The sequence below is a fragment of the Anticarsia gemmatalis genome, chromosome 6 (genome assembly GCF_050436995.1).
Source record: "Anticarsia gemmatalis isolate Benzon Research Colony breed Stoneville strain chromosome 6, ilAntGemm2 primary, whole genome shotgun sequence".
NCBI classification, from domain to species: domain Eukaryota; kingdom Metazoa; phylum Arthropoda; class Insecta; order Lepidoptera; family Erebidae; genus Anticarsia; species Anticarsia gemmatalis.
In genome coordinates this window covers 4,250,787-4,277,840 of record NC_134750.1, presented here as the reverse complement: position 1 = coordinate 4,277,840, position 27,054 = coordinate 4,250,787, and the positions used below count along the sequence as shown (strand labels likewise).

General features: G+C 37.2%; 1 protein-coding gene across 2 annotated transcripts; it reads left to right on the top strand.

The window, feature by feature from the left end:
- The first annotated feature begins 778 nt into the window (after positions 1 to 778).
- Positions 779 to 26,208, top strand: LOC142973536 (xaa-Pro aminopeptidase 1). 2 transcript variants are annotated; one of them, XM_076115347.1, is made up of 11 exons: positions 779 to 1,341; positions 19,351 to 19,616; positions 20,519 to 20,725; positions 21,052 to 21,268; positions 21,649 to 21,910; positions 22,212 to 22,467; positions 22,737 to 22,944; positions 23,421 to 23,654; positions 23,930 to 24,001; positions 24,087 to 24,241; positions 24,432 to 26,208. In XM_076115347.1, the coding sequence occupies exons 1-11, from the start codon at positions 1,287 to 1,289 to the stop codon at positions 24,645 to 24,647; spliced, it is 2,148 nt and encodes a 715-aa protein (XP_075971462.1). In that variant the 5' UTR covers positions 779 to 1,286; the 3' UTR covers positions 24,648 to 26,208. The 2 variants fall into 2 exon arrangements, with proteins under 2 accessions (XP_075971462.1, XP_075971461.1); XM_076115346.1 differs by having other exon boundaries at positions 21,049 to 21,268.
- The last annotated feature ends 846 nt before the right edge of the window (positions 26,209 to 27,054 follow it).

Here is a 27,054-nt window from a genome sequence, read left to right as displayed (position 1 = left end):
ACTATAATATCTTGAAACATTTAACTACAGATTGCTTTAAGTGTCTCTTCTATCAGAAATTTATTACCATACCAAGACATAAAACGAAAACATCTAGAAATAATTCGCAAACAGTATTATTTGCTTTATCCTCGGCCTATAAAGTATAACAGAGTGGGGTGAGGAAAGGTAACGAAGCCATCAGTGGGTAAATGCCGCGACATGATTGTACTACGCTAACATTTGCTGCAGACGTCCAATTAGGGGACTTGTTTGTATGATGTTCGTTGTACAACCTCGCGAGGTGTTTGCGACTACACGTTCAAAGGTCACTCGTTTTGTTTTATTGTTTCTGAAGATTGTTTTCTTTAATTTGTTTGTGGTACAGTGGTTAAGAGGTAGCCCAAATGGCCTTAGCGTTACATGCCTCTGGTTCATGTCCCACCGGAACAAATATTAAAGTGATGAGCACGATTACTGTTTTATGTTTTTAAAAATGTGAGTGAATAACCCAACGAAAAGTATTTTCCTTTTTCATTTCATTGTAATTTCTTCTACGGTTAATAATTTTTTTGCGAACTAAAATCAGGCTTCTTGTACTGTTAAAATAATGAAAGATGAAGTCCTTGTTTGATAAAGGCATTTGGTCGAAATGGAAACATTAACTTGTTAAATTATTAATATCGCTGTAAAAGCCTCGGTGGCTATCTAGTATCTTGCCAACATTATCCCACAAGTTTCCTAAAAACCAATTTAATACCTTAACTAAAGTAAAGTAGGTCTCAGGGATTGATATCTATGTATGTATGTAGAGGTAACATAGCTAAGTTTAACGAGCTAACTAACTATGAAGCTAGCGACACCTTAGGTAACAAATATTGTTTCAATCAGCGCAGTGAAGACAGTTTTCTTTACTGCCGTGGGACGCTCCCTGTCCCCATTCTGTAGCGCACCACTGCCAAAGGGTGGTGGGGTTGTGGGCGCGAATACCAAGCCTTCAGGACCGCTGAAATAGTTGAACGACTGACAAAGTGACGAGCGCGCCCCGCGGACACCGCATCACTACATTTTTCCCAACATTTTCTACAAATTTTTGCGTTAATTTATTTTTACATATATTATTACCCTTCAGTAAAACTTATTAAAACAAGTAATAACTTTGATTAAAATTAGTTTTTATTGATTTATCTGAAGGTTTACTGAGATCAAAATGTTTAGTGGATTGTTTCGATTGTTTTACTTTTGTTGTTAATTTCTTGCGATGTATTTCGGTTAATTCGTCATTGTACGTGGTGATCTGAAGCACAATGATGTGGAGACTCGGCGCTGTTCAATTTGTGGTGCTCACCACTTTAATGTCAGGTAAGATTTAAAATTAACTGTCAAGTTTTCAGTGATCCCAATAGCCTCTTCCAGAACCTTTTTTTATTCGTTTTACAAGATTGTGTCATGTGAACTCATGTGTTAAAGTAGAGGAATAATTTTTGTGAAAGTATATTTGTTTAATTGCTTAAATATTTATTTAATTACCGTTTCATCTCCACTCACAGTCAGAGTGGGGAAACTTTGGCTCACCACAAACTGAAAAAGTTTCTAAGAACCACAGAAAAACCGGTTGTTAGTCTTTTAGATTTGTAAAATTTCTTTGTACTGAATAATTTGAAAAAAATCGGAATTGTAAAACCTTTTGTCCTTATATTGTCTTTAAAAAATCGCATCTTTCGTCCGTTAAAAATCTATACTGAACCACCTATTCGTGAGATTTTTAAGTCAATCCGTGCGTTTAATTTATTTTATCAACCAATAGCTTTTATTACACTTTAACAAATGACCTATCTATTTAATAGCAAATCTGGTTGTGTTGTAAATCTCACCGTCTGTCCGTTACATGACAGTGCGTGTTCTCGTGCTATAAATCGTGTCTCGAAGCGGGACGTTAATTAAACCGATCCCAAAATAAGCATTATGTAACAGGACCTTCCCGGCTAATGAATGATCATGTAACAATTGCTTGTGTGTGCAATCTTTAATTGCGTTTAAACGTTTGAAACAATGGGTAAATGTAAAATACGTATTTTTAATTGATCTAGGCTTTTCTGCTACTTTGTTAGAAAGTATATTAGTGACCACTTTTTTTTATCACCAATTTTATTAGTACTTAACTGTTTTATTTTTTTTCTTTCGTTACCATTTTTTTTTCTTAAAAAGTCAGCTACAAAATAGTAAAATATTTATAAAAAATTTTGTTCCTCGTGAGAATCGAACCCACGATGACTGCTGCAGTGGTAAAGCCATGGCGATCTTAACCACAGCGCTAATATCTTGAAATCCGATGTTTCATTTCATAAAAAAAAATTACTGTATGTAATTTCTCATAAACTGTGTACTTAATGTCGGAAGTGACGCGTGTCAAGCTCACGCCTGCTTTTGGGTCACTTCCGGTGACAAGTTCCGGTTCACGTCGCGCTCCAGGCATAGACTAAAATTGACGGCCCGAGACAATTAAGTTCTAAGCTACATCACATGAATATTATAGTAGGATACGGGAATTAACGCGAACACGCATTTTACCTTAAAATGCCTAACGTTTAACGTTAACCTGCGCCGAAACGTTAGGCATTTTAAGGTAAAATGCGTGTTTGCGTTAATTCGCGTATCCTACTATATATTAAACATGCAACGCGAGAGTTTAAAAGTTATGATTACATGAACATTGTTGTAGGTAAAGTAAACTTTTGGCGCCTCCTACAGTTATATTAGTAGCTCGATTCTCTACCAATATAAACTACCGTCTACCGACAACCGGCTAACTATCGAGAAATTTTGCCCGAAAATCTGATCAGCGCCTCTAGCGGGCTTTGTAGGAACTATTTTGGCTGTGCATGTTAAATGTCAAACTCTCGATATTCGAGAGTATCGACTGTAGAGAATTGCGCTACAGAATAAAATCGTTATTAGACTAAGGGCGAGATTCGTGGTTATAAGATAAGTGTCAGCTGATAGCCTACCCGATGAATAAAGCGTCAGTAATCGTTAGAAAATAATTATGTTCCACCTGATAATCTAACCGAAAGGTATTTAGTTTGAACAAAGACTAATTCCATTAAAGTTGTTTTTCATTTTATATTAAAGTTGCCTAAATGCATTTTTATAAAGGATCAAGATTGGAATTAACTAATATTACTACATACACACATAATATCACGTCTTTTTCACATAGGGATAGGCAAAGACTAAAGAACGCCACTTGGTACGATCCTTACAAACCTTACCTTGCCTCATTCGCATCCATACATCTTGTCATACAGGACCATAAAACTAAAACTCATAAAAATACTGTTTTATTTAATACTATCTGACCCGCGCAACTTCGCTTGCGGTACGAAGAGAGAATGGGTCATAATTTTCCCCGTTTTTCTAGCATTTTTCGTTGCTTCTCCGTTCCTGCTGGCCGTAGCGTGATGTTATATAGCCTGTAGCCTTCCTCGATAAATGGACTATCTAACACTGAAATAATTTTTCATATCGGACCAGTAGTTCCTGAGATTAGCGCGTTCAAACAAACAAACAAACAAACTCTTCAGCTTTATAATATTAGTATAGGTATAGATTAGTATAGATAATACATACATACATGAAAAGTACTATTAGTAGGTCACTAGTTATTTCTTATGTGCGGGAAGCGACTCGAAGACGCCTATTCCTTAGCTTGTTAATGACTGAGCAATTAACTTTATTTACCCAGCGCTAGGAGATTAATTGTATCGTAAAAAGCAACACGAATGTCTTATTCAAATAGCAGACGAATAACAAGCCGCCCGACTTGTCATTTACTCGTTATGAAATACGCATGAGACCTATAAATCGGATACCTTTTGTGCTATAAATCGTTAAAAGAATCCTTCAAAATGTCCTTTACAATTTTCCGGGATTTCGATCAATAATTATAGGCGTTAGGCAGTTACAGCACTTTTAACCAAATAAAAAAAATCTAAGTAACCTGCTCTGATAACCGTATCGTAGTTAAGCAAAAAAACAATGCTTTCTATTGTAAAATAAGGCAGGTAATTTGTCTATTTAATAAGAGACAAAAAGTATTAGATAATGAGCTTTCTTTCAATTTATCTTACTATGCTTAACTATGCTAAAATATTCTGCATACCAAGAACTAACAAAACTGTCGCTGTTTTTTTCACAATCCTGCAACACGTAGCCCTTACGATGCCGCATACAGTTGCTCAAAGAAAAAACAGCCTTTCGTATACCCTTCGAATGCAAAAGGAACAAAATGTCGCTGTCAGCTGTTATTCCCACGGCTGTGTGAGTGAAGAGTGCGTCCCAGGGAATAGAGAGAGACAGAGAAGGGAGCCCGGAGGCTGCGCGGGTGCGAGCGTGAGAAATATGGGATGCTGACGTGTCCTTTTCATTAGGAGAACAGGAGTATGTAAGATGTTAAAGGAATCCTTGTGGAATCCGCGGTAATGTTGAACAAGACTTGTGTATGTCGCACTTGTTCATAACTCGAAGTTGAAGTGATGACTTAGCTTTTATTTCGAACCAAGTTTGATTTTAACAAAGTCAATAAATATCTAATTTCGCTAAGTTATTAGACTATAATTCACTAGTAAAATCTATAAGTGACACATCAAACAACCAATTATTTTAAAGGTCAAACAGTAAATGTTTCATAAAATCCACGGTCACAGTCATGCTTTAACGATTGGGAACTTTATACACTTACCTACCTAGATTTTTATGTGAGCGCGTAAAGTCCCAGTCATAACGCACGGGGTGAGGGCGCACCCCGGCGGCACTCCCCTGACATTTATCCGTAGACCATAAAAAGAAATATCTACCAGGGTAGCATGGGACGTTGAGGCTCGTCGCAAAGGCCTCGCCGCGCCCTATAAAATCGTTCCGCTCTGAGAACGCCCTACTAACCTGTTCTACCTATATCTGACGGCTGAGATTATACGGCGCTTTAAATAAATGTTAACAGGTTTTGTGTAAATTGTATTATTCATTAATTAGAATATATTAAAAATCATATTCAATAAGATATTCTTTATTAAAATAAGTAAATTCTGCTAGGACATATGACTTTATATAGGTACTGCAGTTTGCTAGTTCGCGTGTGTTTTTCCCTGACATCATAGGATGTAAACGAAACCGCGGTTACAACAGAAGGTTAATTAAAACATATAAACGAGACACGCGTTATTGTTTTGTTTACGAATATTCAAGTTCAAATAAATTAAGAAACGAGTAATGTTCCATGTGTGTTAGTGTCTTCATTTGTTATTTTATGAATAATAGTGTGTTCATCCATTTATTAAATGGTGATAAAGTAATGGATGCAATTCATGCAATAAGCAATTGAATCTTATGATATAAACCTGCAAATGCTAGAGACATAAAAGTTAACTAAGTGTCTATATCAACTAGAATTATTGTGCAAGAAATTACTGAGCAATAAGTCACCTTCGTCTTCAACTCCGTGACTCAATCTACACAAATCAGAAACTTTCAATATGTCAGAAAACCATTAACCTAAAAATCTTCATTACTTGTCGTAAATCCGCGCGAAGGAGAAAAACAAACGACCGTCTAAAGGTAATTAAGCCTTGTATTGGGGTTATTCGCTACATAGTTGTCAGGAATTGGGGTCGCGGTCGAACCCCAGGCCCCATAGGTCCGAGGGTTGGCGGGGAGAAGTGCGGGGTGCGGGGGGAGCGGTGACAAATGATGGCCATTGTCTTTCTTTATTACTGAAGGGTTACGTCGCCTCAATTCTGATGACCCATAAAATGTATGGCCAGATTACTTGTAATTAAATATCGCTAAACTGCTTTTTAATTTAGTAATGGTATTGTCGTTGTCGTACTTACTATAGGTCAGGATAAATTTAATCTTTGTGTTTGAGTCTGGAAATCAAAAAATCTAAACATTTATTAATTAAGGTCAAATATTGACAGTTATGATAGTCGATGATGGTAGTTTTGATTTAACTTGATTAAAGCCTTTTAGGTGAGTTGCCAAAAGTTTTCAACTTTGCGGTTTGACCAATAACTGAAGTTTAAGAAAAACATATTATTATGTAGTGACATATAAGATTACTTGAAAACAAATAGATCTTGCTGAAATCTCAAGAATCGCTGATTAGTTTCACATATAATATTTGTTGATAACTGTTTGATTAGCTTTAGTCATTAGTAGTAGAAAATTGGCTTTAGCGCCTCAACTTAGATTTAGTGCTATTAAAACTTAGATACAACATAAAAAAGCAAAAACTAATCCAGAAGTTTTTTTCAAATCGGACCAGTAGTTCCTGAGATTAGCGCGTTCAAACAAACAAACAAACTCTTCAGCTTTATAATATTAGTATAGATAAAAGACAGGTGTTAATTCACTAACCTTTTTTGTACTATTATAAGATTTTATGAAGAACAGCTATAACAATATTGTGTGAGGGATGGTGTGCGACACAGTAGCGAGGAGTGAGCAGTGAGGAGTAGTGTGTGGCCTCATCAAAGATAATGCCGGCCTCGCCGCGCCCGCTGCGGCAAATTGACCGACCACTGTTATGTGCAACCATGGCTTGTTATAATATAAGATTATGTGCTCATGTTGTTCTTATATTATGTGTAAGGCACATATTTATAAATAGACTAGCCGACCCGCGCAACTTCGCTTGCGTCGCATAAGAGAGAATTGGTCAAAATTTTCCCCGTTTTTAACATTTTTTACTGGTACTCTGCTCCTATTGGACGTAGCGCGATGATATATAGCCTATAACCTTCCTCAATAAAAGGGCTATCTAACACTGAAAGAATTTTTCAAATCAGACCCGTAGTTCCTGAGATTAGCGCGTTCAAACAAACAAACAAACAAACAAACAAACAATCAAACAAACTCTTAAGCTTTATAATATTAGTATAGATGGTGTTAAAGATCGCTGCAGTTTTGATATATGTACCTAGTCCTTTGGTTTACAGAGGTAACAGGGTACATTTTCTTAGATGGGTATATCCAATAGGATACTTGACTACCAATCAAATCAGCTACTCTTTATGAAATGTTGAGGACACATTTTAGTATAGAAATACGGTGCGTGAACACGTGGTAAAGTGACGTCACGGTTTCATATTTTCGTTGGTATCAAATGAGTGCCTAATGAAATGTTTTAGTCTGTAATAATTACAATTAGAACATAATTTACGAAAAAAATAACAACAATACAAGTCCTGTCCTATAAAGGGCCTGCGTTTTTCTAACGTTTTGGTAACTTTATTCTAGGAGTAATGCTGGCAATAAAAATCTGTCAGACAAAAACATAATTATACTTATTATGGCTAATTTGTTTGATGGCAAAATTATATTTTGAATTAGAATATTACTTTAAATATTCAAAATTATACTGACAAAGTTTGAAAGATTTTGATGATAGAATCGTTCTCTTTTAGGGCATTACTTAATACAGGTAAATAACAATGTAGTTGCTGCTGTAACTGACTTGTTATTTACCTGTAAAAACTGACTCTACATTTCTTTACTATAATGATAGAGTCGCAGAAATGGAATCCTACCTAACATACTGTTTTCAACTGTATTCTGACTTTCTGTTGGTAGAATAGCGTTAGAAACGACTCACAAGTAAAAGCTAGTAAGTAGTTAAGTATGGATATATGAATCGTATTTATAGGCACTAGTAAACTTTAATTTGCAAACAATTCTCTACCTGAATATTTAAACACAAATTCACTCATGACCAAAATCACTGTAATTCCATGAATCCGACAAATGAAAGTAACCTTAGAACACAGTGAAATTGAACAATATTACAATGTCAACATGAATCATACATGCTGCACCTGTCGACGTGCGAGCGGTGCGTGCGTGCCCGCCGAGATATGTCATGTGAATGAACTTCACGAAGTGCAGCGCGGCCCGTCGGGGTGAATGCACTCGATGCACTTGCACCGCCACCGCCGCGTCGCGCTGTGCTCCTGGTCGCGTGGCCGCGCGCTCCAGCCCACCACGCCGGCCACTTGGCAACCAGACAGACAAACAGACACGACCATGGCACACATACACCGCTGACCACTCCGGGCCACCGCACTCCGCCCCCCCTCTCGCAATTACGCGCTTAATGAGATAACGATTTACTTGTAAATTATCTTTCATTGATGCACGTTATTGATCATCTTGCAACGATGTAATTAACTTATTTGTTGCCATGAACTACTTTAACAATAACGATGTCCTCTCGCCCTCTGTGTCCGACTGATAAGGAAAACACACGCAAGATAAGTTAGTTATTGCATACGCAAATATAAAAATAATAACTTTCATTCCATACAACTTTACAGCTAGACGTACAAAATATAATGTCGACGATTACACTTGGGTATCAGTGATTCTAATTAAAACTATCTGAAAATTCCAACTAAAATTTTGTTTACAAAGTATCCGACCTCTATTTATTATGTTGGGCGTCCATTCCTAAGTTCTAAAGGTTCTCTTTCACTTGGAAAGTCCACCTTCTACAAGCTTATACTTCACGGGTACGTGGGCAACACCGTTTCCATAACAACACCCACGCGCGCGCATTTCTCCGCCTACTTTGGGGGATGAAACCTTCTACGCCTCTAAACATCCTCTTAACGTTATGCTCTCCTAGTAGGAGCAGATTGCGAGCTTTCAGGAAGGGAAATAGCGCGCAGTTCGCAGCGCATACTTGCCATAGCAACGTAGTACTGAGGCCCTTCGCCCTCACGCTCGGCGCGTGACGTAGAGAAGTCCTTTACAAGCCCTTGTCCTTATAGCGTAGTAGTGCTACTCGCAGTATATGTTTCCCTGTTACTTCTTCGATCTAATTACGCATATCATTATGCCACTCCCATTTTTAACGCGTTGTTTTATTATGTTCGTTCTTTTGTTTTTGTATTCTCGTGTTTTGTTCGTAAAGCTTGGTTATATCTTTTGGTTTTTATCCATTGAATAACTTTTAGACTGTTATGGTTCCATTTATTTTGTTATTGAAAATTTTGATATTTTTTTTATGTATCTATCAAAAATGTACTTAAAAAATATTTTTTTAAATAATTTGTTTAGCGGTTTCATTTGGTCAAGATTTTAAACTTCTGCTCACAAAATGATTAAAAGTTTCGTGGCTCCGCGTTTTGAACGTTGAATTTATGTCTGCAACTTTATTCGGTTGTTTTCAGTTTGGCGCATGCGCGCTGCGTTGCAGTGTGATAAGTCCCGCCTCACCCCAAACGCATCTCCTCGTTCCATTCACCTGTTCCCGAACCGATATCCGTGCCCTATAGCTTCGAACACGTATCAATGGAATATTGATTTCTGGTCAAGTGAACTTCTCGATACCCATGATGCCTTGGTGTTTTCCGAACGGTTCGACATTATCGGCAATCGCCGATACATTTCCAATAGGCGAGGAATAATATCGATAATAATGTAGGCAAAGGGACACCGTTTTCACTTCACTAATCCGATCGATAAAATTTTATTTTCATAAAAGTATTGATCGAGCATAATTTAAATGTCTGGGTAGTTGTTGCAATAGATCATTATGAAAACTTCAGTAAAGTAGGCATATTGATTTGATAATAATTTGGATAATTTATCATCACAATTTTTTACAACTTTTCAATACGTTACTATAGTTATAGGTTTGCCTGTATCTTGACGGGGGTGGAGCTTACCGGATATTGATTTTCAGCGTTAGGTAACACAACCGCCTTTACTTCCTGTTACCCTAGCATTCACTGAAGGAATTTCCGGTTTTGAATCCGTCCTGTATCCGGATTTTACCCGGAAGTTATTGAAAAAACATTTTCATGAACCATTGACTATGTAACGCTCGAGTATTTGTAAATTTTCATTTCTATAATTTGAACATTAACGAACATTATTTTTATAAGTAGCGAATTTATGAGAAAGTATTTATTCGGCTGTCGTGAAAACTCCCAGTTATTTTTAATGTGCCGCGCGGCGTCCATCTTGGTTGCCGACAGTCGGATCCGCAGCAACACCGCGCACAAGTGTACTAGGCGAGCAGACAAATGGAGGAGATCGGCCGGATTTCGTAGGTACGGGGCGTTCTGTTCCGAAAATACCTACGGTTGCGTAAAGGGCTTCTAATAGATTTATTGAAACGACTCTATTTTAGTTATTCAGCTCTCATTGTGTGGTAACTACCGCGAATATGTAGAAGCCAGTTTTTTGCTCAGTTACATAATTTACTTTTATACACGCGGAATTTTTTTGATTAACCAGTACCTACCTTGCGTTAACTAAAATAAAAGAGATCATTTAAATAAAGACATCATTTAAAAAAATTGAAATTGCAAGTTTATCCCCAAATTATTATTAGATATGAAGGCTAGGTAACAATTAAAACAATTATTATTACTAACAATAAGTTGCTCAAAATGTAGTTACCTAACTTGCTGGTATTACATGACTTGACATTTTAGTTTTTGAATATTAATAAAACCTTTTTATTTATTTAAACTTCGAAAATCAAATCGAATCGTAGGTCGTACTGGCATAGTACATAGCACTTATGAGCTATTATTTCTTTGTTAAAAAACTAGTAAAACTAATGAGATTTAAAATAAGAACCCCGCTGCCGATAAGCTGTGATACTGGCATAGTACAAAAAAATTACAAAATAATAAAATAAAAGAACATTATTACAAAAGAAAAGTATAGGTACGTGCGCTTGTCTTTTGATAATGCAAATTATCAATATTTACCTATTTAGAAAATTTTCGTTTAATGTTTAGAAATAAGAACCACCTAAGAAAACACGAAAAGCATTCGCCTTTACTTCTAATTATTTCTTAATAACTAAGTATCAAAAATATGTTATTGCCATGTTTAAGAAACTATGAAGTTTTAAGATTCAATGATTACCTATACCAAAATGTTTAACACGCATTTTCATGTAATGGCTTCGATAGTTTGTGCTATGGATTCAACGATATCTAAGTAGCTATACGCACTGACTTGGTTTTAGCCTTTTTGTATATTTATTATTAAGCAAATTGTTAATACATCCACATTGGTTTAGTTAGTGTTGTGTGACGGAAGACAAAACTTAGAGGTCCTTACCTAAGTACTCTCTAATATCGCAAATTCTTGTCTTTAAAATAAGATACCAGGGTCAAAAATGTATTTATAGGTAATAATGAAAACGAGTTAGAGGGTAGAGTCGATTTACTTGCACTTCCTTTATAAAAGTTGGCCGTATTTTTTCATTCATCGTAAAGAAAAAGCTATTACGCTTTACCTCGGCTAATACCTAGTATTTGAATGAACACGATACCTACGTAAAGCTCATGAATAAACTTAATTCTGTCCTGTTAGAAAAATAAAAACGAACCAATTGTAAGTATTTATTATAATTTCAAATTTTACTAAAGTGTACCTACTCAGATTCCTAAATCCTCCCATGAGCGGTGATAATTAATAAAAGTTAATGATTCATTATGTTAGGTATCTATTAGGATATTTATTAGATTTTTTTGCAATAAAATTTTACATTTATTTCTATCTAATTTTATCTTAGCTAATACCTGAGTTTTCGCAGTAGGTATGATGCTGAATGAAGTCACTACAGTACAAGCATTAACAAAGAACACTTGAACAAATGAATACATGCCTCTCTCTCTTTCTCTGAACAAAAAATAAAAAGAGACACATTAACGTGTAGGTATGTTCAGAAGGGTCTTGGACGACGTGCGTAACTTCTTGCGTAACTCACTCCACTGTGATTGGTCGAAAAAGCCACGCCCAGTGCGTAAGCCGAACCATGAAATTCGACAGGCCCTTAGACGGCCCTTTCAACCTTCTTATACTCTTTGCGCTCCTAGTAATCTGTGTTATATTATAAATAATTTAAAGGGCTCCCCAATATTTATATTTGACAACAAACAACAGAATATTATTTGTAATCAAAAGGATGCTTATTCTAACGTTGCAAATTTGCTCCAGACTGCATTTAACATTGTGAATAGTCCTTACAGAGATCCTTTATGCATTCATCTACTCGACGACTCTACACCAACACATAGACAGACGCTTAAAACAAAGAGGTAATTAACAGTAATTAAATATGTAAATTATTCCAAGGGGCGTCCCAGAGCCCTTTAGAAGGTGTAAATGACAGAAGGGATTTCTTTGTAGTAAGAAATAATGGGCATGTCACTCCCAATGACTTTGTGTACCAGGAACACATAAATGTATAAGAGTTCTACCGAGAAGGGCTCTACCTTCGCCTTTGCGGCCTTTGAATGTGAAAAATGTTGATAAGAATGTGAGTCATCGGAGGTTAGGGCCTTCTCTGATACGACGATAATAGATAGACGATGAATGCCAGTCTAATATTGTAAGTAGGTACTTTAATTAATTGGCTAAATACATTTTTAATAAAGACGGAGGAGATAGATGATGATTTAAATAATAATAATTTAGCAGATGTTGTTGGCATTTGGTAAATGTTATGGACAAAGATTCTTACGTGAATTGACAAATTCCTGAGATTTTTGTGATTTGCTATGGTAAATATTTCAAGAAAATTTACTATTAATATTAATTTTAAAACAGTCTTACAAAGTCAGTAACACTAATGACTTTTTCCATCATTTTACGTCTATAAAATTAAATTATATTGAGATACCTCTTACATTACATTTATTACCATTACGACGACATATTAATTTGCACCCAACTCCCTTTTTCCATTCATTGTTCCCTTCGCAAGTGCGGAATTCCGACAAAGATGGCCTCACTTGAATCTCATTTACTAGGGTAACATAACGCCCAAGTAGCTAAAGAATGCGCGTATCAAATTGTTTCCACTTGGAAAAATAGGCGCCGACTGCCCGCCAAAGCTGCGAGCCACGCGGTTTTCTTTCCTACCAGTCATTATCATATATTTATAGTCACTGATTGTGACATTGTAATAATTTTAGTTACTTTTATGAAATAACAAAATTATCATGAATTATTTATATTTAATACAGTCTTTATGTTTTCGTTGTTATTCGACAATAACCTCTTTTTGTGCTCTCCTAAATTGTGCATACAAATTAATATGTCAATTGTTCTAGTGCATATTATCATGTCCTCTATGTTTAGAAGTAGGTAGGATTTTATTAGATTTCTATAACACGGTAGTTATTAACTTGACGGTACTTTCTAACTAGCTAGATTTACAAGAGCTTTTTATATAAGTAGTCTAGACAATAGTGAATAAACTATGCTACACTTACGTCACTAGACAAAAACGTGTTCTCGTAGCAATGTCTACGACTAGCACGTCCTTAAACTATGACGTCATCCTAGACATTTCCTCGCTACGGCGCGGCAGCGTGTGGCGCACCTCTACACAAGCGCATTAGATCATGTCGCATACGGCACACTCGCATATTCGCCCCTTTTCCACGCACATTTCCGCACCCCTACGTGAATTTACGCAAACGTCTGATCACACACGCGCATCGCATGTGTGATGTTAACCTCCACCCTTGTTCTGCCGCCCTGGTACTTATAGCCCACATGTGCAACCCTTTCGACACGTGGTCGTGCGTGACCCACACACTAACTAAAATATTGTTTACGTACACATTTCGTGTTGGCTTGCGATTTGTGAAATTAGGTTAATACGTGCCTAACAACAGTTATTACTGTGATTATGTGTGATTTCAATTAGTATAATAAAATAATTGGTACATATTTCTATGTTTTTTACTAAAATTAAATTAAACTTATCAACGTATAGCGTGCACGTAAAGCACACCATCATACATTTTCTACTACGAGCTTAATGTTTGCTGTACAGCGACGAGCACTAACATAATATTTACACCTACGTGTCTTTATGAGCGCAACACAAGCATCGGCAGCAGCTGTGGTGGTGGCGAGCGTTGTCCGCGCCGCCGCACACGCCCCATGACGCAGTGACATGCGTCAACACTGACTGTTGCACCAGAGCGCCAGCCAGCCGAAGAGGTGCATTGCCCTTCATTACCCCACCGGCCACAGTACCTAGAGCTGCGGTTAACTGCACACTCTGTCGTCACCGTTTTCCCTCCGATATGCGTTTCTCGCTCTGATAGGAAAACGGAGGGAAAGAGCCGGTTCAATTTATAATGGGAGGTTAATAATGTGCTTCTCGACATCGCTCTCTGTCTTTCACATTGCCGCTGTATGCATTTGTGTGTTGTCGCTGTGTGCAGCACACAGAGACGATAATTTTATATTTTTACACGCAACTCTTACTTCACACAAGGTGCATGTATATAAATAAAGTAGATGTTCACATGTTGTCGTGGCCTGCAACTAAGACACTCACAATATTGTTGTAGTTAGTGTTATCAATAGTTAGATATTAATAGAGTTCAATTTCAATGAAATCTAGGCTATCAAAATTAAGGTAACTAAATGACATGTTATTTCATTCATAAGTTGCAAATGCTCTACATTAAAAAAGCAAAGGTAATTTTAAAAATAACGTATTTTTTTATTACAAAACGTATAACATGCAGTGTAAAATATTGCTTTAAACTGCGATTTATAAATGGCTTAATATAATGTAATGTAATCATGATGCTGAAAATAGTACTGCCAACTAAACAATTGCGCAAAAAAATTAAAAGTCGCACCAAAACTGCGCGTTTATCAATTAAACCGCTTGCACTGCAGCATTATTAGGGTTTAACTTTCTTGTAATAAACATTTTATAAATGAGTACCTAGATACCGTAAAAAGTAAGTACTTAAAGAGTATGATATAACAAGATGAAACAACATTTTACATTTAGGAAAATAAACCAAATTTCTCCATACTCTCTCGGTTACATCTTATAAATACCCTTCGGGTATTAACTACACCGTTTTTTTATATAATAAGTATATGTAAACACACCTTTACAAAAGATTTTATCTTTCTACATAAGACAACATAGCTTTATGTGTGATCTTAGCATCTCAGGATAAAGTGAGGCGTTAATATCTCGCAGTGTTCAAGTAAACGTACACACCTCCTTTAAAACAAATAAAATAAAACAAAATAAAAACATGTTGGAAACACCTTCAGTATGTTATGAGAACCTGTTACCCTGTTGCGACTGCTTACGCATTTTTATCTCATTATTTGATTGCCCTTCAAAACGCCCGTGCATTTTTAAATTTCGGTGCAATGACCTCTTAATACGACGTTTAAACATAAAATATATTGATTGCGTTATATGTGGATAATTTTTACTTTGCAATATGAAACCATGAAGTACTTTTTTTTGTTTAGGTTATTGACAATAATGTTTATTAAAATAATTGGTAGTTTAAGGTATGAGGTAGAGTCGGTATATTTCAGTAGAACGTGCAACTTCTTTCACAATGTTCTGTGTAATTTTCTTGTATCAAAACGAAGTAATTTTTGGATTATATTTTGCCTTATGTAACAAATTCTTCAGTCAAAGAAGAACAATTAACTAATTATAATCCGATACTAATGCAGTAGAAAACATAGAGCTATTGCTTAAGCGTCAGTTTTTTTTTCTAATAACTTTTTTTAAATTAAGGACTTTTTTAAAAGAATTACTTACCTAGTTATTTTTGTGAATGTGTTTAACTCAATGTTGATCTTTTACTACTAAGTATAACTAAATTTTAATATTCAATGTTCTATTGAATATTGACAGGGCACAATAATACGTAGAAGTTGATGTATAGGGCTAATTTCTTACAGACAATTCTAATACAACTCATATTTTATGAGCTTGCAAGTATTATACAAATGTATACATTATTTTTCTACATAGTATATAGCATAGCATAATATCAAACAAGAACGTATGTAGAGAGCACCTATATTAATTATAATTCATCAAGCATTTTCAACCTTTTCAATCAAAACTTCGTTAGATTAAAGGTACTACTAAAAATACGTACTATTAACTGTCTATGATTATATGCAAAGGGTTTTCATTATATACCTTCTCGTGTGCAATAAGCACCTATTACCCGTGCCCGGTGCGGACCACCTCTGTGCAACTACGCGCTCCTAGTAAATCATTCCGTTAAAAACCGAACGGGTTACGTGCTCCGGTAAACAATAGAACGCTTTACAGTTAACTTTTAACTATCGTTGATTAAAATATTGTATAGAAAAAACAGGTAAATAATTAAACTACCGACAATATTGTGACCCTATGTAAACAAATACATGGTATACGAACCTTATACCAAAAAAACAAGTTATGAATTTCTAGATTCATTGAAAAATGATCATTTTAATGAATAATGATAATGTTAGTTCTTCACTGCTTTCGTTCATTCATCAGTAGTTCTATCGTTCCCCAAACATCGTTTGATAGCCGTAGGGTGTTATTGATATCTCTTGCCTGGTTATGCTAACCTGGTGGAAACTGACGTCATAAGACGTATTATTAAAAATAGTTTAGTGAACCCAATGTCTTTGAGTCTTTTATCCAAATTCTTGAAACGTCTTCGATACAGTTTTGTACTCTTTTATACTGTACTATTTTGTTTAAAACGATGGAAAGATTGTATGGCTTGTTTATTTAACACATTAGGAAAAGAGTACAATTATTATTGACAAATAATAATATAAATAGATCAATATTACGTAAATTGTACTCAATGGTGTTTTATCAAAAAGCTTATTTTAAGATAAGCCGATGACGATAACCGTTCTACCTGCTTTGTTATCGAACGCCATCGTGTTTTTACAACTCGTTAGAGTGAGAGAACCGAGGGTCGATATTCGACGTCCATTCATTCCCTGCCTACACACACCCCACACAATGTTAGCGGTCCTTTCGGAAGCTGTTATCTCCACGCGACCTATATTACCCTGGTATAAAAAGGGGGCAAACCATTGTTCTTACGCACACGCATTTTTTTAGGATTACTCTGATCTGATTCAATTGTTTAGATTAGGACAAGAGGGAACTGCTAGCAAAGAATGCTTTCTATGGTTTGAGTTCATAATAAAGAAATTAAGCAATGCAGTCTAATGACCACAACATAAATACGAACTTTCTAATAGACCTAACTTTTTGCGAATTTTGTCATAGAACATTGTCCAAGGAATTTCAGGAATGTGTGTCATGCAACCAAAAATGTTGTACCAACATGTGCCCATGTTCTCCCAGTTACAAAGATATGGAAGTTATTCCGTATCGACTTATTTTGTTTATTTTTTGGTTTAGAAGGCCGCCTGGCATCTAGGAGCAAGGCGAAGCCCACAGAGCTTTTGATAATCATATTCTTGATCGCATATTCGAAATAACATTTGTATTCTGAAGGATCATATCAGACAATGAATTATGTTTGTTTTATTGTTTTTAACCCCGTGGTTGCTGATATCTGATACAGGTTATTATTAAAGAGCAAATCTAATTAATATCATTGTCAACCATGTATGATAATATCAAACCAAACCTAACATTTTTAACGCTGGTTAAATACGTTGTTTGACTAACTTTAATAACTTATCATTATTTAGGTTCTTACCCATCTGAAGTAATTAAATTTTTTTTTCTAATTTTGCGTTGATTTTCAAAATTTCGGGTCATCGTTTTGTTTTCGTATAAAAAAAATGATCGCTGAAAATCATTTTTCCTTATAACCACACCAAAGTAATGATGGAAAAGATTAATTCTCACAATACATTATATTTGTTTACTTTAAACATCGTGTTAATTTATCAGTACCTATACGTATGTGTATTGTTGATTGCGTGTGCAATGTGTGCATTATCATTCTCAATGTGATTACTACGTAGCTGAGTGAATGGCCGCTGCAGTCGTTGCGGTCGGCGGCGGTCGTTGCCTTTTATCCTTGAGTATCCTTGCACAGGACGACGCGTCACACTCGCACCTCTCGAGTCTTATGCTGCCTTAGTAACTCGCAGGATATTTCGTCCCTTTGGGAATATAACAGGCCATCCTTAAGGGATATACAAGTTAGAATATTGTTTCTTTGGCAAAATAAGCCTTATTACTTAGTAAAACGAGTCAAAATTGCTTTATGTACCCTGCTAGGATTGGTACGCTGTTCCCTTTTCAAGGACTCCTTGTCGGTCGTCCTTTCGTTAAGAATCGGTTAATAATAATGATGTATTAGTTAAACAGCAAACGAGATATTTAATTAAAGGAAAAATTGTGACGTTGCATTATGTTCTTCGTGTGCATAAAGTTTATTCACCTGCAATATTATTATATCGTGGAGGTAAATAATAGCTTCTTGTAAGTCGTCGTTTCCTCCATATTACACAGGCAACCATTTCGTCCTCTTCAAGATTATGGTGCCCTGGCTGTTTCCGACGTCATTCCAGCCATTACGTTGTAACAAATTACACCCTGCCTTTATTGCCCGTCGACTAATAGCGGCGGAGGCTGGAGAAATCTCCACCCCCAACGTGTTGAACGAAAGGGAAAGGACAATGTAACTTCCTCGCCGTGTCTGATGTCCTGCTACTTGTTGACGTCATTCCAATAGAATCCACATCCCTTGGGTACCTCTCGAACGTTGACCTTAGATGGAGCTTGCGCGGTAGGCTCTTCACATCCCGTTTAAGGATCCTACTTCGTTCTAAGCAAACAGTTAATTAGTTTCAAGCATCCTTTATACATATCTATTAGATCGTAATTCGTATTCGTAAATATACATTCTCGGCGAAATTTTTTTTCGACAATGCTGTGACGTCTAAATTTTGGTGGTATCATCGCAGACAAAAATGCTAACCGAAATAATTTAGAATTGACGCTGAAGTTTCTTAATATTTTGGAAAAAAAAAACAAATGAAGAGCGTCGTCGCGTCCCGCCATACCTACGTTTATGACGAACGGCGGGAGGTAACGGGTAGATAGACACGCCCCCCAATAAAAGGACCCCGCTAACGGGAGCAGAGTTAGAACGAGAGGGTAGAATGCGCCCTCTGCTGTCCTGTTCCCACTCGTGAGCTTTCGAAAGCTTTCTGTTTGTTAAAGCTCCTCGCCTGGTATGATGCCTTGGTAACTTCCCGCGCCACAAACGCCACTGTCGCTAGCCGCTTTCTCCTTCTGATGAACTTTTTTAGTTATCGTGCGCCGAGAAAGGGACACAATTATTGTGGTGCGCTTATCTCGTTCTGACGCTTTCATAATAATGGTTGAATTGGGAATGCTGCGAATAATATAGCGTTGGAGCAATAAAGCATAGCAGATTGCACATTAATATTAAACATACAATACCGTTGATGGGGGAATAGATTTTCTAGAGGTAAAAACTTTCATCGAAATTTCTTTGACAGTAAAATGTATTTAATTGATTGCAGTATGTCAGGGTGGGCGTCAGCAACAGTTGGTGAAGACTACATCGACGCAGCCACCGGCGGCGCCAACACTGTTAGGTCCGCAGTCGCCGGTGCCGCTCACCATCATCCAGGAGGAGCCGACGCCGCCTCAAGCACCGTTCTGCTCGGACGCCACCGATACCAACATCCCGCTCGGTAGACTCCGTAGTGCGATGAGAAACTCCGCTTACACGCAAATGAACGCTGGCTTTGATGCCTTCGTTATATTTTATACTGATGAACATTTGGTAAGTTTAAAAATATGGCTCTACAAATCGCTCACTTGCGACAATGTGACATTTCGAAAACCTCAATTTTACAGTATATAATTTTTTAACTCTTGATCGTCGCTAGTGCTACACTGCGATAGTTGCGTCACTTTCTCTCGTTAAGCCGCCATTTTTGGAGTAAAAAATATTGTGTTTTTGTAGAATAAAGAGCGCATTAAGGCGGTTTCGAATAAATAAAAAAATTTTTTTTTCGAATTATCACATTGTCGTCGCAAGTGAGCAATATAGCAAAAAAGGAAAATAAATATAACATCATGTTTTTAGCTACATTTATGTACGGAGTCTAATGATAAATCAAATTGAACGGAAACATATAGAGCTGTTTCGATTTTAAGTGCTCTATTATGTCGGAGCGGCCCGTCTTTGCCCATAAAATTACCGTAAAGAATCTCTTTGTTCCTCTCCCCTCGTGCCAGTAATTGTGTGTTTTGTATGGGTTTATGACGACCCTTTTCTTATAACTCTTTATATTCTAATCATAAACTTCCTCCTATGTTCCAAAAAGCTCCATAGGATTCAATGAGTGCCAAAAATTATATTATGTTAACTACAATTTGAGTCGTTTTCTCTGATTGAGCTTGACGTCCTGCACGTACATATGTATAGCTCAATCAAAGAAAACGCAGCATTTTAGTAGCGCGATTCTCTACAGTCGGTACTATTAACAAACGGCCAGCTTTCGAGAAATGTTGCCTCTAACGGGCGTCCTATGAACATTTGCAGTACGTTTTAAATGTTAAACCCTCTACACTCAATAGTTCCGACTGTAGAAAATCGCGCTACCGGTGTATGAGTATAGCGACAAGTAGTTATTTTAATAAGTAAACACAATGCATTTATAATAATGATTTGATCCTCAGAGCGAGGAGCCGCTAGAACCGGAGCGTCGTCTGCAGTACATAAGCGGGTGGGACGGCATCGGCACGGGTGCGGTGCTGGCGGACGGCGGCGCGGCCATCTGGGTGCCCTCCGGAGACGTGCAGCGAGCCCGCGCCACGCTGTCCTGCGCCTGGCTCGTGCTGGACGCCGATGATCCCAGCCAACCCACTGTTCCTGAATGGATATCGGTTTGTTAACACTTTCAGTACTCGACTGATTCAAAGAAATGGCTTATCCTCATATCTCGTTAAATTCGGCGGTAAGGCGGAGCATAAAAACTCTAAACTTCTAATGATTTAAATCGAGAAGCTATTATTAATTAGTACTCGTGGAACATTATCTACCCGTGCTAAAGTTACGATATACTTATATATCTCGATTGTTTAAAAAATACCTACGATTATAAAGATTTTGTTGCCTTTAAGACATTTTATTATTAACCTCAAAAAAATATTTTGTTCTTAATAAAATATTTTCTTTGGTTGCTTAATTAATGAAAGCTATCTTCAAGCAGGGGCGTCTAGGCCGTACAGGTCGTGTGGGCGGCGACGCGCGCCTGACCGCGTCCAGCGACTGGCTAGCTCTAACCACGGCACTTCAACGAGACAACCTGCAATTAGTCCACATCCCCACACTGCTAGACCAGTTGTGGAACGAAGAACCCGAACCTGAGAGACGGAGACCAGACTTTCCTAAGACTGTCGCTACCAATTATATCATGGATTTTGCCGGTGAGAACGATAGCCCCCTTTACACACACACACTATCGCGCATGACACAACAATCGCGCGTGAAAGAGCGCGCGTGTAAGAGGAACGGAACGACCAGGCACCGCGCTCATCTGTCAAGCCCGCGAAGAAAATCGCAAGCGAAGACCGCGCTGCTTTCCCGCGCGTAATCCTGTACGCTCCTAAGAACGTGCGATAGATTGTGTGTGTAAAAAGACAAAAACACAAACAAATGACCCTTTGAAATTAGAAAAGAATACTTAACTACATATAGAGGTATAGATAATCGCATGTATCTAACATTGCACAATTAAAAATTATCTTCTCTTTTATTTGCTACACCTGTCTTACGAGGACCTTTTTATACCAACTTCTTTTCTCAGGAGAAAGTTGGCGCGACAAAGTGACGTCACTTCGCAGTGAACTGCGCGCTGTTGGTGCTGAAGCGATGATAGTGACGGCGTTAGACGAAGTAGCGTGGCTCTTGAACGTGAGAGGACGGGACCTGCCTTACGCTCCATTGTTGAAAGCCTTCGCCATCGTTAGCATGAGGGACGTGCGGGTGTTCGTGCCGCCTGGAAAGCTATCGGTGCATGTCAGAGATGCCCTAGCAGTTTATAATTGCTATTCTAATAATTGTACCAGGTAATCTCATTCCCACAAAACCAAAAATACAGGAACAGTTTCTTTGATAGATGTAATTAGACTGCTATTACCTAAACCCACTGGCAAGTCTACTCGAAATCAGAACTCTAACATCAGCCTTTGCTTTGTAATTCAATGGCCTTATCAACCAACGCTAACTAATACCAAACTCGCCGAATAATCTTCACCCAATTTTAATGCAAAAGATACAGAAATCAGACTTTCAGTTAGCCAATGACATATCTACTTAAAGGTACCTACTAAATATAAGTTTCTAATAACGACTTTCGTTTGGATATAGGGTAAACGACTACATAAATATTTACTCCGAGATCCGGCGGTTAGCTGAGACAAAGATCTTGATACCAGCGCCGGGCACGTTTCAACGAGGTGCTTCGGCAGCCATCGTCCAGAGCATAGCACCAGCTAAGAGAATGTACCAGCTCTCTCCCATCATCTACCTCAAGGCACAGAAGAACGATGCAGAGATCAAGGGCATGAAGAAAGCACATTTGAAAGATGCTGTCGCTATGTGCACACTGCTTAGTTATCTAGAGGTAGTGTAAAAATAAGTGTGATTAAATTAGACTGTTTCTTTAATTGCTTATCCTGTTCATAGAGATAAGTGTCTTGAAAGTTTATCGTTTTTCCAAGGGAATTGTCGTAAAGAAGACAATCTAGATTCCTGGAACCTGGAAAGCCTTCAACTTATATAATAGAACTTACTGAACTTATATTTAACTAGACCTATAGGTCACGTAATCTTTTAGTATAATAATATCACAGCTTAGCCAAAAACATTTATTTATTAAAGACTTCATTTCAGAGCAAAACGGGTCTAAGCGAGATGTCAGTGGAGCTGACAGTTGATATAACTCGCGAGACGCAGGCGGGGTACGTGGGCCCATCCATGAAGACCCGCGTGGCGTACGGGCCCAACGCTGCCGACCCGGACTACCGCGCCACAACGGCTACTAACATGCGCATCTATAAGAACGCCACGCTTGTTATTCAGTCCGGCGGACAGTTTGATGGTAAGTTTAGAACTATGGTACCAATATTGCCAATAGCTCTGAAACATTAATAAGTACTTTTGGTTCTTTTTAAAAGCCAACTCCTGCACTAAGAGTGCTCTTGTGTCGCGAGGACTTTTACAAACATACAAACAACAGACACAAACTACAATCAGACCCGAAACAATTATTCAAACCCTCGACATCCCGACGCCATGGTAGCGGCGTGGCGATCTAAACCTAACCATGTGTCCTCATAAAGTACAAAGATTCTTTAAGCATTGTAGTTTTCGGGTCGCAAAGAATACATAGAAGAACTAGATTGATTCAAAAACACTTTCTGTAGATCGTACAAATACTTATTTATTCCATGTAGAACATAGGACACCTTCCTCCTTTCCATAGCAAACGTTAAAATCCCAAACCCTATGCAATTACTATTGATTGAGATGTTAATCGTGCTATTGAACTTTTAACAACCTTCAAACATATTCCAGAGGGTACCACGATGGTAACTCGTACAGTGCACTACGGGTCTCCCTCACGCAACGAGAAGCGCGCCTACACTACAGTGATGCGGTCTATCTCCGCGCTAGCAGCACTGAGGGCCCCGGCTACATTGCCCGCTGCCCACGCCGACCCTGTGATGAGGGCCCCGCTCTGGGCAGCCAAGCAAGACTACCCGCACCCGACTGGACATGGCGTGGGCGCTGCACTTGCAAGGAAGGAGGGTAAGTAATAAACTTTCGATTATTGATCAAAATTATACCAGCTACATATTTTTCATGTGAAATTAAATAAAAAGCATTCTTTATCGTTAAATTATTGCAAACTGTACCTACAATAAAATGGCTGCACAATCTTAATCGTGCAATCATAAGTAATGCTGAATTCATAAGTACTAAGGCTACTCAAGGTGCAACCCTATTTCGTAGTGAGTAGTGGCTTACTTTTACTTAGGACAGAATTACTCCCGTTTTTTAAATGACTTCATTTCTGTTTCTAGACCCCGTTGTAATCGACTACAGGCAGGATACAAACCTGCATCCGTTTAGGGAAGGATACTTTATTACAGTCGGTAAGTTTAGTACAATATCACAATAACATTAATTTGCTTGTTACGAAATATAAAGTGTATTACAAACTGTTACATTTGTTCACAGAGCCAGGCTGGTACGAGTCAGGGAAGTTTGGTGTGCGTTTAGGAAATATTTTCGAAGTCATATCCAAGCCTAACGGATATTTAGGCTTCCGAGAGACGACTCTACTGCCTTATGAACCTAAACTAATTGACAAGAGCATTCTTACTGAGTACGAGGTAAGGTATTTCTGATACTATTTAAGTATTATGTAGATATTTAAAGGGAATAATAACAAAAACCAAAATTCCATGCAAAATTTAACATAAGCAACTTGATAACAGAATCAAAACAGCACTGTTTTGTAATGAACTAAAAACTAACAGTCACAAAACAATAGCTTTCTTTTCAATATTTATGCTTTTTCAGATAACGTGGTTGAACGGCTACAACGAAAGAATAAGGAAGGAAGTGGGTCCAGAGCTGAAAGCGCGAGGGCTCACCGACGTCTACTATTGGATGATGAACAAGACCATTCCTATAGAACTACCTTCCAAAGCCAAGAAGTATACTAGCCGAGCTGCCGAAACTATACAAATGACATCTGCTATTTTTATCATAGCAGCTATTCACGCACTGCTATAAAATAACACGACTTTTATAAAAGCAGACTGATATTACAGTCTATAATTTGATTGTATCTAATTTATTCTAATTGTAAATGTAGAATGCATGAATAGATATTTTATTAAAGTTGAATGATCGGTGTACTTAAGTGTATTAGTACATTTTATATGATTTTAATGGTATATTCTAGAGATGAAACGGATATCCGGTAACTATCCGGTATCCGGCCTATCCGGCTTTAATACTATCCGGCCGAATACCGGATAACTACTATTCGGCCGGATAGACATCCGGCCGAAATAAAAAAAGGTCTGGATAAAAAAAATTGTTTAGTAATTATTTACTTTATTTAGTAAGACTTAAGAACTTGAAATTTCAAATAACAATAGCACAATGAAATAATAACCTAAAGTCACGCACGTGTCTGCACTGCAATCGACACAACAAGTCAATGAAAATGAAAGAATTGCTAACTTCGCTCATCAACGAAAAGACCCGAATCAAACCGAGGCCACCCGGTCGTCCGCACGTCGCCTACGCCAAGTGTGTGTGCGCTGCACCAAACGGCTAAGGTCCGCCGAATATTCGGCGGCCGGATATCCGGCTATCCGGCCAGGTGGTAGGCCGAATATCCGGTATCCGGTATCCGGCCAAACTGCTATCCGTTTCATCTCTAGTATATTCCCAGTCCCCTCTACGCTGTCACCTCGGGGTGACAACTGGGAATTTTCTTCCTACTTTTATTCCCAGTTGTCACCCCGATTGTTGGACAGTGTTAGAGGGGACAACAGGGAATACTTATACCATTTTAATTCACATTGATGTTAAAGTTTAAGAAATATTTTATAAAAATGTTATCTCTAACTTAGTATGTAGAAAGTAGGTAGCAATTTTAGATAAAAATAGATATTTTTTAGAACAATGTGTCTTCGTAATTGTATGTTTATAGAGTGCCTTCATTGAGTACGAATGTCATTATCCGAGATGGTGCCTTAGCAATTTTATAAGCAATACTCTTGAATGTGTAACACAGCCATTAGAAGAAAAATACACAAATTAAAGTTAGTTGAAGTGGTGTTTTCTATTATCAAAAAATAAGTGAATATTTATTTGCTACAGTTAATTTCGTAGCTAATAAGAACAAAAAAATACTTACATATCTAGTATTTCTGGATCCTCATGGCTTCCAAGATCCCAGCCAACAGGACTTCCTTGAGGAAAAAATAATTTCGAAAAATAGACCCCCTATTTTAAGAAAAGGTGTTACATAAGTTTGCAACCTTTTCTTTGTATAACAATCTAAGAAAAATGTGTTTGTTGAAACTGAAAGCTTATCTTATAATTTCTGAGTCATCGTGTTAATTAATTAAGTGATGAGTAATTAAAATGTGTTTTGTGTACGTGTATTTGTTGTTGGTATTTAGAAATATATAGATTTATATTAGATTAAATGATAACGAATCATATCGAGCACCGAGTGCCTTATTAAAACCGTAGTGTGTAAAAATGCTTAAAGTAGAATCTAATTACTTTAGTTTGACTGTGTAAATATGTTGTCAAAATATTATTTATTTATTAGGACCAGTTTTACGCCTTCTGGATAACCGTATCTACTAGATAAAGTGACAGTTAACCTATGAAAACAACTGATAACTCGTAACCAAACCGGTACATATTTCAAAGTATTAATTAGTAATATACACCGCTGTTAGAAGATTCTGTCAAATATATAAGTATGCCAGATATATACATACTTTGTGCTAAATTTTAATTTATCTGAAACACAAGACATTTCCAAAGGCGGGGAAACTGAGCCTTTATAAATATGTTGTCTCAACGACGTAAAATGCATACAAAGTATAAAACGTAGCGAAATTTACAACTAATTACTTCTCGTATTAAATATCTAATTAATTATAATTATGTGTAATTGTTATTGATGTTCATTTGCACTGTATACTTGTTAGAATTCACCCTCTTTGTAACAGTAGTTCCTGTCATAGAACTTTATTTAATTAATATCTTCGATGGAGAATGTATGTCTGCTAATTATATTATAATTGTGTCTTGACTGATTTGGTGAGAGTTGATATTATTTTATTAAAACACGATTACTGCATAATGTTACAAAAGAAAACTTGAAGGTGTATTTGTCAACGATTACGAAGTAGAACTTTTAATACAAAGGCATTTAGAATTCCTGGAAATTGAGAATGATGTTTTAGGCGTAGTGTACCTACAACACATTGCCAGATTCTAGACTACGTTGTGTCGCAAAATCTTGTGCTATACATATACCCTTTGCTTGCTGGGAAAACGTAAAAAAAATGTGAGTCCTAACCTCGACTCCCGTTCTGTTTGAAACAAAACGACAACTTGAACTTAATATTTCTAAAAATAAGTTAAGGTATTAAACTTAAAATTT